Source organism: Zingiber officinale, chromosome 4A (assembly GCF_018446385.1).
Source record: "Zingiber officinale cultivar Zhangliang chromosome 4A, Zo_v1.1, whole genome shotgun sequence".
NCBI classification, from domain to species: Eukaryota; Viridiplantae; Streptophyta; class Magnoliopsida; order Zingiberales; family Zingiberaceae; genus Zingiber; species Zingiber officinale.
The window spans coordinates 141227672-141241383 of NC_055992.1; the positions used below are offsets into that span (position 1 = coordinate 141227672).

Genomic DNA, 13712 nt, shown 5'->3' on the forward strand with positions numbered 1-13712 from the left:
GATGATATTCTGATAAGGGTATAGAAGTGTCTAGGAAAATAAGGTATTGAAAGGCTTACAAAATTATTCAATTTGATATTGAAAACGAAAGAATATCAAATCAGTGGAGGGTAAGGGTAAGTACTCTAGTTCCCTTATATACAAACAAATGAGACATAAAATTATACATATTATAGGGGTATTAAACTAATGAGTCATGCTATGAAACTTTAGGAAAGATAATAGAAAAAAGACTAAGGAAGGATGACCGAAAATCAATTTGAATTTATGAAAGTCAACAATAGAAGTTATACATCTTCTCAGACAACTAATTGAAAAGTATTAAGAATAGAAGAAAGACTTACACATTGTATTCATCAACTACGATAGTATCCCAAGGAAAATTATATGGAGAATTCTAGAAAAGAGAGGTGTTAGCATAGCGTATATTGAACTAATTAAGAATATGTATGAGGATGTAATGATAAGAGTAAAAACTTCAAGTTGATTAACCGAATTGTTTCCCATAAGAATAAGATTACATCAATGATTAGCTCTAAGTTCCTATTTTTTTACACCAATAATGGACGAACTAACACATCCAATATACAGTATCGTGGTGCTAGTATCGTGGTGCTTGTTGTTTGTAGATATTGTTTTGGTAGATGAGACACGTGAAGGAGTAAATGCTAAACTCGAATTATAGCGGGAAATGCTAGAAGTAAAGGCTTTAGTTTGAGTAGAGTAAAGACAAAATATATGAAATTTAAGTTTAATAATATTAGACGTAATGAGATAATAATTAAGATAAGAGATGATGAGAGAGTTTTATGTATTTAGGATCATTTTTGCAAAAGGATGGAAAGATTAAGAAAGATATCTTACATAGAATATAAGTAGAATGGTTGAATGAAGGAGAATATTAGGTGTTTGATTGTAAAGTACCATACTAAAAGAAAAGTTTTACAAAAAGGCAATTAGACCAAGCTAAATATTGGGCACTCGAGCGTAAGAGCAGAAGATGAGATTTGTAGATATGCGGATGTTAAGGTGGATATGCAACATATAAGGATGGACAAGATAAGCAAAGAAAATATTAAAGAGAAAGTATAGGTTGCACCTATTGAGAGAAAACTCTAGGAGACGTATTTAAGATGGTACAGACATGTACATAACAATCAATAAATACTCCAATTAGACGATGTAAAACTATTACAAATGTGCATATCAAACAACGAAAAGGAAGACGAAAGAAGACTTGGTTAGCAACAATAAAACAAGATAAAATTTATTTAAATAAAAATAATGATATAGTAGGAGACATAACTCAATAGCGTAAAGAATTCATATAACCGACCTCATCTAATGGGATAAGGTTTAGTTGTTGTATCCTTGCCGACCAAGTTTCTTTGGTCTCCCTCTTCCACTATGTATGTATGTATTTGTTATAGTTTTACATCGCCTAATTGGAGCATTTATTAGTTGTCTAAGTATCTGTACTATCTTAAATATATCTCTCAGAGTTTCCCCTCAATAGGTGAAACCATAATTTTCTCTTTCATGTTCTCATTTCTTATTTTATCCATCCTCCGTAAATCCATCTTAACATCTCTATCTTTGCGACTCTCATCTTTTACTCGTGTGCTTATGTCATAGCCAAACATTCAACTCCATATAATATAGCACATTTGACCATCGTAAAACTTTCATTTAAATTTTAGAGTACCTCGCAATCACAAAGAATACCAGACGCTCTCCTCCATTTCAATCATTCTGCTTATATTCTATATAAAACATCTCTCAATTCCTTTATCCTTTTACAAAAACAATCCTAAATACATAAAGCTCTCGGTTATAGGTAACTCGTCATCTCCTATCCTAACAATTATCTTCCTTCATCTAACATTGTTAAACATAAATTTCATATATTCTCTAAATGGAAGATGATTAAAGGAGTAAAATGCATATGAATTCAGCTTGACATGTATTGAAGTAATTCATCTTATTAGGATTATATACTACGTGAAAGAAGATTAGATGAATATGTACCATCTGAATTATTTTGACATGCATTAACACATGATAAAGAGAATCGAGCATTGGTTCCATATGGAACATCTAATTGCAATTGTTTTATTTTTTAAAAGTAAACAAATTAATGAAAGAGAATTAAAGAAGTAAGATTCATTTAAACTTACCTCCAAATATGCTTTAATGCATGCCAAAGTGTGTTGACTTTCAATTTCTAACGATCAAAATTCAAACACGAAACTATTGGAAACTTAAATAACAGCATATCCACAGATTAGATTACGGTAGGGACTCAAGTAGGACTCAGGTCTAAAAATATTGATAGTAGATAGCAAACCAAGAACATTATGTGAAATCCTTGGGTACCTTCCCAGATCAAAGGTGTTTCTTTCATCAGGATTTGAATCCCATCCTTTTCTAAGGGAGAAAAAAGAAACCATCTTATGCACTAAAGATTAGGCAGAAAACTCTATATAACGATGAAGATTGCTATTGTATATTTCACTTGCAGACCAGCAAGAACAGAAAAGAAGAATAAAATGATAAAGAACCAGATACCCACTTACAGGGACATAGATATAACCAACCATAAAACGTGCATATACAAACATGGATTACTGAAAAGTTGTCACAAAACAAATTAATTAAGTTTGGGAAGCATAAGATACAAGGACAAGTAGTAGGATGAAGAGATAGTTTTACTTAAGAAAAATGTCGAGAAAATATGCATTGTTACTGTCTCAACTGCAAAAAGAAAGAACAAAATGACTGGACATGTCCCAAGCTGATGAAGTGTAATAAGATAAATTTTCTATAAAAAGAATTGTTCCATGATCACAACAAATCAGTAACTTAGTTTAAACAAAGGTTCAAAATCTTGGGCCATGCCGAAGTTCGCATTTTTAGTACTGATCTGATTTTTCAATGTATAGTGTCGGTGGAGAATTAGAGGTAAAAGAGGAAGGTGATAAAGAAAATAACAAAACTATACTTTGTCCTCTTTGGAATGGTACAATCTTGACATTGTAATGTAGAGACACAAATTAAAAAAATAACAAATACCATTTCAATTCATCTTGACACATTCTGTAGGATGTCAAGGGGTGTTGAATGCAAGTATAACACAATACTCATCATCACAATGGCACATGATAGATTACTTGTACTGATCTATCGAGTAGCATGGAATTTTTGATAATTTCTCGAAATGATATATTTCAACCATGCCGTCCGATACAATACGAGATTTCAAGCTATAGTCCAGAATAGAAATACCAATATGTCAACCATTACATGACTAGCTTTGGGATTTAAGGAAGCAACATTTATAATCTCCTTCCTTAAGACATGGCTCCAATAAAGAAAAGGAATCGCAAACATACACTAAGATAGTCCAATTATATATAATTAATTTTTAGTAGAAACGCCCAGAACATATACCTCTGAGACAGTAGACAACAGAAGACTAGTGTCTACATTTCTAATATGCCAGTCTCATAAAATTCTAGTTCCTATCTAGATATAAACAAAAGATGGAAAAGATAACATAGCAAACAGTAGAGGTGAACTTTGTTTGGATTTAGTTGGCATCTGGACTATCAAGCAGCATGGAGAAACTAAAAAATAATTACAATCAGTGTTAATAAGTTTATTATACCATGTATATCTCGCAAGCACATACTTCGGCCAATGTTGTGGATCCCAAAAGTTCTTGCGTATGTCTGGATGGGTCTCAATATCTGTTTAGGCAAGAAGATAAAGGTTTAGGTTTCTCTGAGGGCAATCTTACAAGAAAAAATGTTGAATGAATAAAAAAAAATCAAATGACAGCTCTGAAAGAAGGTAACAGCCTTGAGTAATTCAAAATTTGATTTTTACATTTGGTTTTGTCGGCTTAATTTCATGTCTGAAATGAGGTGGCATTGGTAGAAGAGGAAAAATCTTTGTACAGATTATCTTGAACATGAAAAGTAAACCCATTGCTTCGCACTAAACAGAAAGTTATACTAAATTCAGCCATCTCATATGGCAACTGTTAGAATAAGTATAAACCACCAAGACAATGCACTACCTGTAAAATGTACACATGAGATTGTTTCTATTTGTTATCGCAAATAGCAATAAATGATGACGTTTATAAATTCATGCACCTACACCTCCATTAAAATTAAAAAGCTTATAGGATATTGATTAAATAATAAGAATTCTTGGAAGTCGTTGGAAGGAAACTAGAGGAAAATAGATAATAAAACTACTATGTGAGAGCAATTATGTGCGTCACAAATAGATAATAAAACTAGAGGAAAATAGATTGAGATGCTTGGAAGCTGTTGGAAGGAAACTAATAGATTTCATAGTTAGAAAGTTGAATTAAGTGGAAAGTGTAATAATTAGACTGAGACCAAAGATGATTTAATGTAAGAACAAATAATTATATTACTAGTGATGCAGCCTTGTATAGAAATATAAACCATAGAGATAATATAATGAATGAACTACATGTAAAACATACATATGAGATTTTTTGTGGTTGCTGTCACAAATAATAATCAATGATGATATTTATGAATTCTTGCACCTACACCTCCATCAAAATAGAAAGCTCATAGGATATAGATTAAATAATAAGCTCAGGCAAAGATCTAATATGAATGGAAGTAATGAGTTTTGGACGTCTTGGATTTATCATTCAACTAAGATATTAATGAAAACATCATCAACAAGATAAGGGGTGGTAAGGAACTTATACAGACTTATGTCTTATGTGGTCATTGTGCTGTACGTTGGTAAAATGAAAAGAATTTAGAGAATAATAGTACAACTTGCCATACCTTATGAATTAATGTTAGATTATTAGCAAAAAAACACATAATTGATATAGCAAAAATCAAAATGGTAAGATAGATATTGGAGTTTGACAATAAACATGGAATGAAATTTTCTTACTTTTTTCATTATACATAATAATGAGTATATATATACATTGTATTGATTATGTATAGAAACTAAAAAAATAGAAAAGGATAAAATTAAAATATTTTATTCCTAAAGCGGAGCCCCAAATGAATTTCCATGACTAATTTTCCTTTTCTACAAAATCAAAAACTATCATAAAATAATTGTGGCTTTCTAACACTCCCCCTCAAGCTAGTGAGTAGATATCATCCATTCCCAACATGGATATAATTGTCGAGAAGTCATGTCCATTAAGTCCCTTTGTAAACACATTTTCAGGTTGCTCCTTTGTAAGCACATCAATTTAATTTGTTGTCTAACTTCTTTATAAAATGTCTATAGATCTCGATGTGTTTCCTATCATATTGTTATGAGGAATATTGATGGTTGACTTGTTGTTGCAATATAGTCTCATAGGCTCCTCCAACATAATCTTGAGATCTTCAAGGATGATCTTCGACCACAATAACTCACACACACCTTGAGTCATAGCCCTGAACTCTTACTAATTTCTGGAAACCTGTTTACTGCCTTATCATCATTCGCCTCTCAAGTTTGTGATTGGGATCAATAGAAGTTGAAGTGGGTTTACATGCTAACAATTTCTTTCAATAGATCAACCACATACTTCTATTGGGAAATAAAGATACCTTGATGAGACGGAGCTACTCCTAAGGAAGTATTTCAACTCCCCAAGTGATTGATCTCAAATTACTTTGCCAAACAGTTTGTCAAAGACTTCTTTTATTTCTCATCGTTCCTTGTAATAATTATGTATCAATGTACACTCGAAGAGCAATAACTCTATTTGATGAATAATCTATGATCACCTTGACTTTGTTTGTACCTGGTATTGAGCATCACTTTTGTAAACCTACTGAACCAAGCTCTTAAGTCTATATAATACCATTTTCAATTTGCAAACCTTGCTCCCTTTGGTCTCTCCTCCAAAGCCTGATGGAATTACTATATATATCTCTTTCTCTAATCACAATAAAGGAAGGCATTCTTCACATCAAACTATTGTAAATCCCCATTGAAATTTGCAGCCAAGGACAATAGAACCTCACCCTCACTATATTCATCCTAGCCATCAGTGCAAATGTGTCTTAATAGAGTCCACTCTATAGGTTTGTGTATAGCCCTTAGCAATCAACAATGTTCTAAAAATCAGCCTAGGCAGCGCCGCTAGGCAGCCGCCTAGGTGCCGCTAGCCAGCCGCCTAGGTGCCGCTAGCCAGCCGCACCGAAAACATGCTAGTCGGCCTGCCTAAGTGGCCTTGGCGGCTTAGGCAGTCCTAGGCAGCGACTAATCGGTCGAATCGTCTAGGCATCGTGGGTTTTCATGATTTTTTTTAGTTTGAGCCTTTAAATTTAAAGCTCAATTACAAAAAAAGACTAAAATGTAACCTTTCTTTTTTGTGTTAGGCTTAAGTTTTATAAAACCTAAACTTTGGTCCAACAAGAAAATCAATTTGTTAGCTTGCCCTAGCGGCTAGCACTAAACTTCATCTTAATCGTATTGAGTAACCAGAGCTAGAGAAATCAGAGCGAATGAAGAAGCTCACATTTCTGAGAAATCATAGAGTTAAAAGGCGGGAGAAATCGATTTGAAGAAAAATTTGTTGTCTGATGTTTCCTCAATTGAGTGACTTGGTCGCAATTGAATTGAAGATTGGCCAAGACCTCATCCTTTGGAAACGTCATTTCATCAAACAACCTGAAGAAGCTCTAGAGTGAGCGAACTTTACGAGGATGATTTTGCATCCGAAGAAGAAGAGGATCATAATGATAATATTGAGTTTGTGTCTGATGAAGAACAAGTTGTTGAAAATTATGGAGAAGTAGAATAAATTTGTAATATTTTATTTTTATTAGTTATGTAATTTTATACTCATTTTAAATTTAATGTTATTGTGTTGAAGTTATAGAATGTGATTTATTATGCAATTTATGTTGATACTATGGAATCTGCCTAGCAGTACCTAGTCCCCGCCTAAGCGGCCTAGGCGCTAGTCTGACGCCCGACTAGCGCCTAGCGAATTTTAGAACCTTGATAATCAACCTCACCTTGTATCTCTCTAAAGGCCTGTTTAATCGATATTTCACAGCAAACACCCATTTGTGTTTCACTACTCTTTTATTTTGTGGCAATTCCATGATTTCCCACATTATGTTCTTTTTAAGTGTCTTCATCTCTACTCGCATAGCTTCTCTCCACTTCTTATCGAATAAAACCTCTAAAAAGGTATTAGGAATTGGCATAACGTTTAAATTGGCTAAGAAACTTTTATGAGATAGAAAATCTATGAAAAGACGACATTGATTTGGCTAATGGATATCTTGGATGTTTAGTGCAATTTCTTGTCACATTTTTAAGGCAATAGGTAAATCATAATAGATGAAATAGGAGTAAAAGTTAGTTTTGGACTTGCACGGGATCAACTTCTTGTGGGGACAATTTAGACTGCAAGGATGGCTCCTATGATAATGATGTCGACCAAGATGAGTAAGGTTGTGAGATGGATAGGTTAAGAGCGCATCTTTCATCTTATCTTCTTAAGTAGAACCAAACACACCCTCAAGGCTGAGAAAAAAAGATTGATGTTCCACAAAATCACATTAACAGAGATACAAATTTTTCATGTAGGTGGGTGATAGAGCTTGTAGCCTTTCTGTGTTGGAGAACAGATGACAAACACACACTTGATTACTTGTGGATCTAATTTACTCTATTGTGGCTAGACACATGAACAAAAGTAAGACAACCAAAGACTCAAGGAGTGAGATTATTTGTGGTTCGACTATTATGATAAAATTAAAAAAGGAGTTAAATAGGAGTTTGATTACCCAAGATTTTAGAGGGCAGTCGATTTATAATGTGGATTGATGTAAGGACAGCTTCCCCAGTATGATTTTGGAACTCGATTTTGGAAGAGCAAAGCACGAGTTATGGCAAGCAAGTAACCATTTTTACTCTTCACAACCTCATTATGTTGAGAAGTATCTATGCAAGATAACTCATTAACTATCCCTTCTTGTAGAAATATGATGAAAAAAAAAAAAGTTCGACAGAATCTTTTTTACTTTGACACAAAATTGATATTATGACAATAAGTTTGGAAGGATAGTAGTCACCATGGTTTAAAGTGTCGTGTCGTGCCGTGCCGTGCCGAGACGATTGAAACGGGCAAAACATCTCGTTCCGCCCAGGGATCGGCACCGTCACGACCTCGGCACCATACGCACGACAGCTGCGATGTGTTGCGCGACCCTGTGGCCGCAGCAGAGGGATCGCTCGACCACACAACAGCAATGGAGAGGTCGCATAACCCTTCCGCTGCCACCGTGTAGGCGTCGTGCGACCATACGGCTACTGAAGAGGGGTCGCACGACCACCGCGGTCATGCTGGAGGAGTCATGCTATCCCCGCGACAGCGCCGAAGTCGCGCAAGCTCGGGAGTAGTGTCGGATTTCGGATTTTTTTTAATTAAACTTAGGTTAATTATTTTAATCAACTCCTAACTATGATGGAGATAATCTAAAGAGACTTTATTAAACCCTAATAAAACAATCTAATTAATTTTATATTTCATTTATTTTAATTTAAAATTTATAATAAAATTTTTATTTATTTCTTTACCTATTTTCATATCTTTTTCTTTTTTTAAATATTATTTTTTATATTGTTTATTTTGATTATTTTTTAAATATTTATGTTAAATATTTTTATTTTTAAATTAATATATTTTATATTTAAAAAATATCGAAATTATATCGGCACGACACAATACGGAACCGAAACCGTATCGTTCCAGTTCAAGACCGAAACCTTGGCACGGGTCGAAATTTTAAACCTTGTAGTCACATCAAATTTATATTTGAGAAGGAAAATCCAAAAGACTAGTGCAATCATTACTGAAAGAAATAAACTACTGAGCTCTTATAACATTGAGAATTCTAGAGGGGCCCAATAAATCAGTGTGAATCAAATAAAAAGATAGAACTTTTATTGCTCATTGGAATGGACAGTTTTATGTTTAGCAAATTCACATGCCTCACAATAAAATTTTCAATCTTCACACTCCTAAATAAGGAAGAGAACATTGTTTTTAAAATAGTAAATGAAGGATAACCAAGACAAAAATGTTGCACCAAATGATATAATTATTTGAAATAGAAAAACAACACTCTCAGAAAACATGTTTGACAGTAGGTATGTGGCTAATGCATTGAGATAGTAGAGGTCACCCTTTTCCTTAGCAAGTCAATTCTCTTCCTTAAACAGTGACAGGGATACAACAAGACATTATAGTTCATATCATGAGCTAGTAACAAGGGCAAACAAAACTGAATGTGACCAACATGATCCACCATGGTAACAAAATCATCAGCAACAAAAAATTTCCTATTGGCAAGACAGGATGAATATATCGTAAAATGGACTAAGAAGGTATCATGTGATTTGTGGCTCCTAAATGAATGATCCAAGAATCTTGTATAAATTAGTCCGAGGCATGTAATTGATGAGGGAGGAACTTACCAAAGAATGCTACTGAACACAAGCCACTGACCCCAATAAACTTCGAAGTTTCTCAATTTCAATGTGATTAAAGTAGTCAGGAGTAGTCTCTCTAGGAGGCCACGGATTGAGTTTTGTGGAGTGGCTTTAATGGAGGAGACTTGATGAAGTTGTTATTGAATTTTTTTAGCACCCCGCTAACTCCGTTCTAAACTTGCAATAGGGGTTTTCCATGAATTTTCCAACAGTGATCCATGGTATGGCACCAAAGATTATCTCGAGAGTCATTGATGTTTCCTTGGTTTTATTTCGGTTAGTATTCTCTTTTGCAACCATGGCAAATCCTTCAATTGTCACTAGTTCCAGCATAACGCCTTTTTGACTCTCCTCAACTCAAATCAAGGTGATAACCTCATCTAGTCACAGGACATCTTCCTTGCAAAGAATTTGAATATTAAATTCTACATTTAGCCCAACCACAAATCATTCTCAATAAATTTCTGCATCACGACATCCTTATGCCCTCTTTACTTGGGAAGATGGATTCAAAATTTGAGGAGTTTTTTGTGCGGAAAAATTTCCGTGCCGCTATTTATTTCATAAAAAAGGATGGATCATGTATCCTTTTCCGTCGTTTACTAATTACAAAATAATAGATGGATGAATTTAAGAATACAACCGCGGATTAATCTATGAACATGTTTTATCCACCCAAAATCGAATAGAACGACTTTCCTTCCCATCACGTCTCTCATCTCTCCCTTCAACCACGCAAGTCACGGGTGGCTCAGCATAGCCGGTCCAGGGCCGGCACTGTGCTACCCCATGCGGGAAGCCTTGCACGGCTACCTCGTGGAGTCGCAAGCGGCAAGGCAGCCTCGTGCAATCGTGAGTCGTAGGTACGGCTGCCTCACTCAGTCGCGTGCCACGGACAACCCTGCACGGCGATCCTACATGGCCGCCTCACACTTGTCGCGTGCGGCCCTGCACGGCCGCCTTGTGCAGTTGCGAGCCACGAGCAACCCTGCACGATCGCCTCATGCGACCACCGTCGACTTCATTGACTCCTTCCTTCTTATGTTCTCTTCTATTCTCTCTTCCTTCCTAAGAAATTCTTTTCTCTTCTCTTCCCTTCCTTTCTTTTTCTTGTATCTTCCCTTTCCGTTAGGATTTTTTTTTCCATTCTTTAATTTCTTTCATTTCTCAATTCACGCCTCTGAGTAAGCCTTAGGGCACTTCCTGTCAAGGGCCCAAAAATAGTTGAGTTTTTGTCACAGATTTTACAACATATTTGTCATTTTGTTGATCTTCACTATGACTTGAAACATAAGGCGACATCTTTGTCCTTCGAGTATGTTGAGTGAAGGGCGTCCCAAATAACTTTTGAAGAGGTGAGAAAGATACACATATGACTAATTTTTAGTGTCATTGAACTTCATAACTAGACATAATCATGGAGTCCTCTTCATCCCAAGCATCAAAATCCAAATCACCCTGTTTTGGTCTTCTGCCAAGAAGATATTCAACTTTCCCTATGCCTTTTAGGTAGTATGGACCTGAGACCATTTCAAGTAATTTTGACCATTTAGTTTGTAAGAGAGTTGAATATTCTGCAATTCACCAACAACAAGATGGGTTCTTGTCGCTCCTTCGTCAGATTAAGGAAGTTGTTTGTTTTTACGATCTTAGACATCACAGACTGAAAAAAATATCATTTATGAAGGTCGGCACAACAGGAAGAAAAAAAAAAAAGAATGTCCACAATGAAAACCAACAAAAAGTCAACAATGAAGGCCGACAAAGAGCACACGGAAACTTGGCAATGAATGCAGAGAAAGAGCACATGGAAACTTGGCAATGAAGGCCGGGGAAAAAAAGGAAATAAATTCTTTTACTTTTTTCACTATGCACAATAATGAGTACATATACATTATGTACAGAAACTAGAAAAATAGAAAATAATAAAATTAAAATATTGTATTCCTGAATTAGATACTGTATCAAGGGATTTTGATGACCATTTTTTCTTTTCCTACAAAATCAGAAACTATCCTAAAATAGTTATCAGCTTTCCAACAGAGTTAATACAAATGATAAGTTTAAAAAAAGCTACTATGCGAGAGCAATAAGTGTATCTCAAATAGACGATAAAATTAGGGAAGAATAAATCGAGACATTGTGGAGACATTGGAAGGTGACTTGTAGATTTCATAGTAACAATGCTAAATTAAGTGAAAAGTGTTACTCGTAGAGTGAGACCAGAAATATGTAAAAACAAATAATTTAGTTGATTGAAATATTACTAGTGAATAGTGGCGTAGCCTTGCATGAGCCTAGTTAGAAGAATAACATCCATATAGCCAACGCTAAATAGCTGCAACAAACATGGTTTAACAATGTTGATGATGATGATAATTATAATGGGACAGTTCTTGTTAATCAAACATATACGTATATTATCCTAAATAAACCCAAATAAAGACCTAGCAAGGACATGTAGGAAGTCTTTGTGAATTAAACCAAATCTTCATATCTAAGTCTAACCTTTATGAATTTCGTCTACACGGCAAGATGAGTAAACATACAAGGTGGCATATTATGAATAAAATAGGATATCAAACGACAAACTGTACTTAAACGCAAGTCATCAGCAAATTGTACCAAATGCACATGTAGACTAGCAATCAAAAGAGATTAATCGTACGAAATACATGTACTCGCAATAAAAGACTATAAGAAAGGTAGTTATGTTCCATACAATGATGAGGCATGTCGATTACTTTAGCTGTGACACCATGTAAATCACTTCCAGAGTATCTCTGCACAAAAGTTAAGCAAACTTAGTTACCCTACCAAAGTTGATTTCCATCAACTGTATTGTCCAAGACATAAGCTGAATGGAGTAAGGAATACCAAGTAAGTCAATAAGATATCAGAAAAAGAATAATGCATTATACTATCAATGTAAAACAAATATCACTTACCAAATGGAAATCTATCAGCGGAACCTCAGAACTTTTCCTGTTTATAACATAAAGCCAAGGAACATGGAATTTCTCATGGCCAACTTGAAATGATCTGCAGATAATTATCCATATATCTAGCAAATTGAGTGACAGAAAAAGGATGAACCAATAAAATAGTAATAGAAACACAATCCTTCACTAATTAACATAACTAAAATCCATTAGCATTAATTTAAAATAGCCCAACAGTACACAAATTAAAGAAAATAATTGATCATAGAACTGCAGTCAGTGTCATCCGGAGTAAGATGTCTACATTAACTGCCTTAACTTTTGATGTAGAAATAATTGCACTTCTATCTCCCTAATTTCCTTTCAATTTTTAATTTCTATACTTATGCTTTTTGCACTTTGCTAAGTTCATATACCTGGTATATGGTATAAATTACCAATAATATATATTACCAACTATAATACATGAACGTTGGACCAAGAAAACAATAACAAGGTACTTGGATAAGTTATACGCAAAGGGTACTAATGAAATCAGCTTCAAGTAGGCAAATCACAGACAAACTTAAGGGATTAGCAAGTCTTCCAATTTGAGGTTTAAGTAAAACCCATAATGACCTGTCCAAGTAAATGTGTCAAAAAATGTTGCTGAACAAAGATAGTGATCTTCTAGTACGCTGATTGAATTTTAGGATCCAAATCATTTCCACAATATAATAGGTGACTTAAATGTGTTCAAATATAGCAGTTCCTAGAAGTTATAACAGCTTCCTTAATATTATGGAGTGATTTCTGTGAAAATGTAGCCCCTTAGTTTCCTTTTATGTAGTTGACAGAACTTCCTCGAGAAGGGAACTAAGATCGTGTGTAAACCAAATGCCACATCAACGGTAATATTATAATGATTGCATACTGGGTCAGAAATGCTTCCACAGTATAATAGGTGAGTTTATTTGTGTTCAAATGTAGCAGTTCCTAGAACTTATAACAACCTCCTTAATATTATCCACGGAATGGTTTCTCTGAATATGTAGCCCCTTAGTTTCCTTTTATGCAGTTGACAGAACTGCTTCAAGAAGGGAACTAAAATTGTGTAGAACCAAATGCCCCATCTGCAGCAGTATTCTAATGATTTCATGGGATAGATCATTAACAACAACAACAAAACATTTTCCCACTAGGTGGGGTCGGCTGTATGAATCCTTTTACGTCATTGAGCTCTATCTCCTATTATATCATCATTTATAT

At 34.6% G+C, this 13712-nt stretch overlaps 1 protein-coding gene across 1 annotated transcript in view; it reads right to left on the reverse strand.

Annotated features, from left to right (window-relative positions):
* The window catches only part of LOC121971515, a 40515-nt gene that overhangs the window by 12605 nt on the left and 14198 nt on the right, over window positions 1-13712 (reverse strand). Inside the window, exons 4-6 of the mRNA XM_042522824.1 lie at window positions 12471-12564; window positions 12245-12305; window positions 3668-3749 (exon numbers count right to left, since the gene is read on the reverse strand). Of these exons, the coding sequence (XP_042378758.1) occupies window positions 3668-3749; window positions 12245-12305; window positions 12471-12564 (237 nt within the window). The remainder of the gene's footprint in view (window positions 1-3667; window positions 3750-12244; window positions 12306-12470; window positions 12565-13712) is intronic.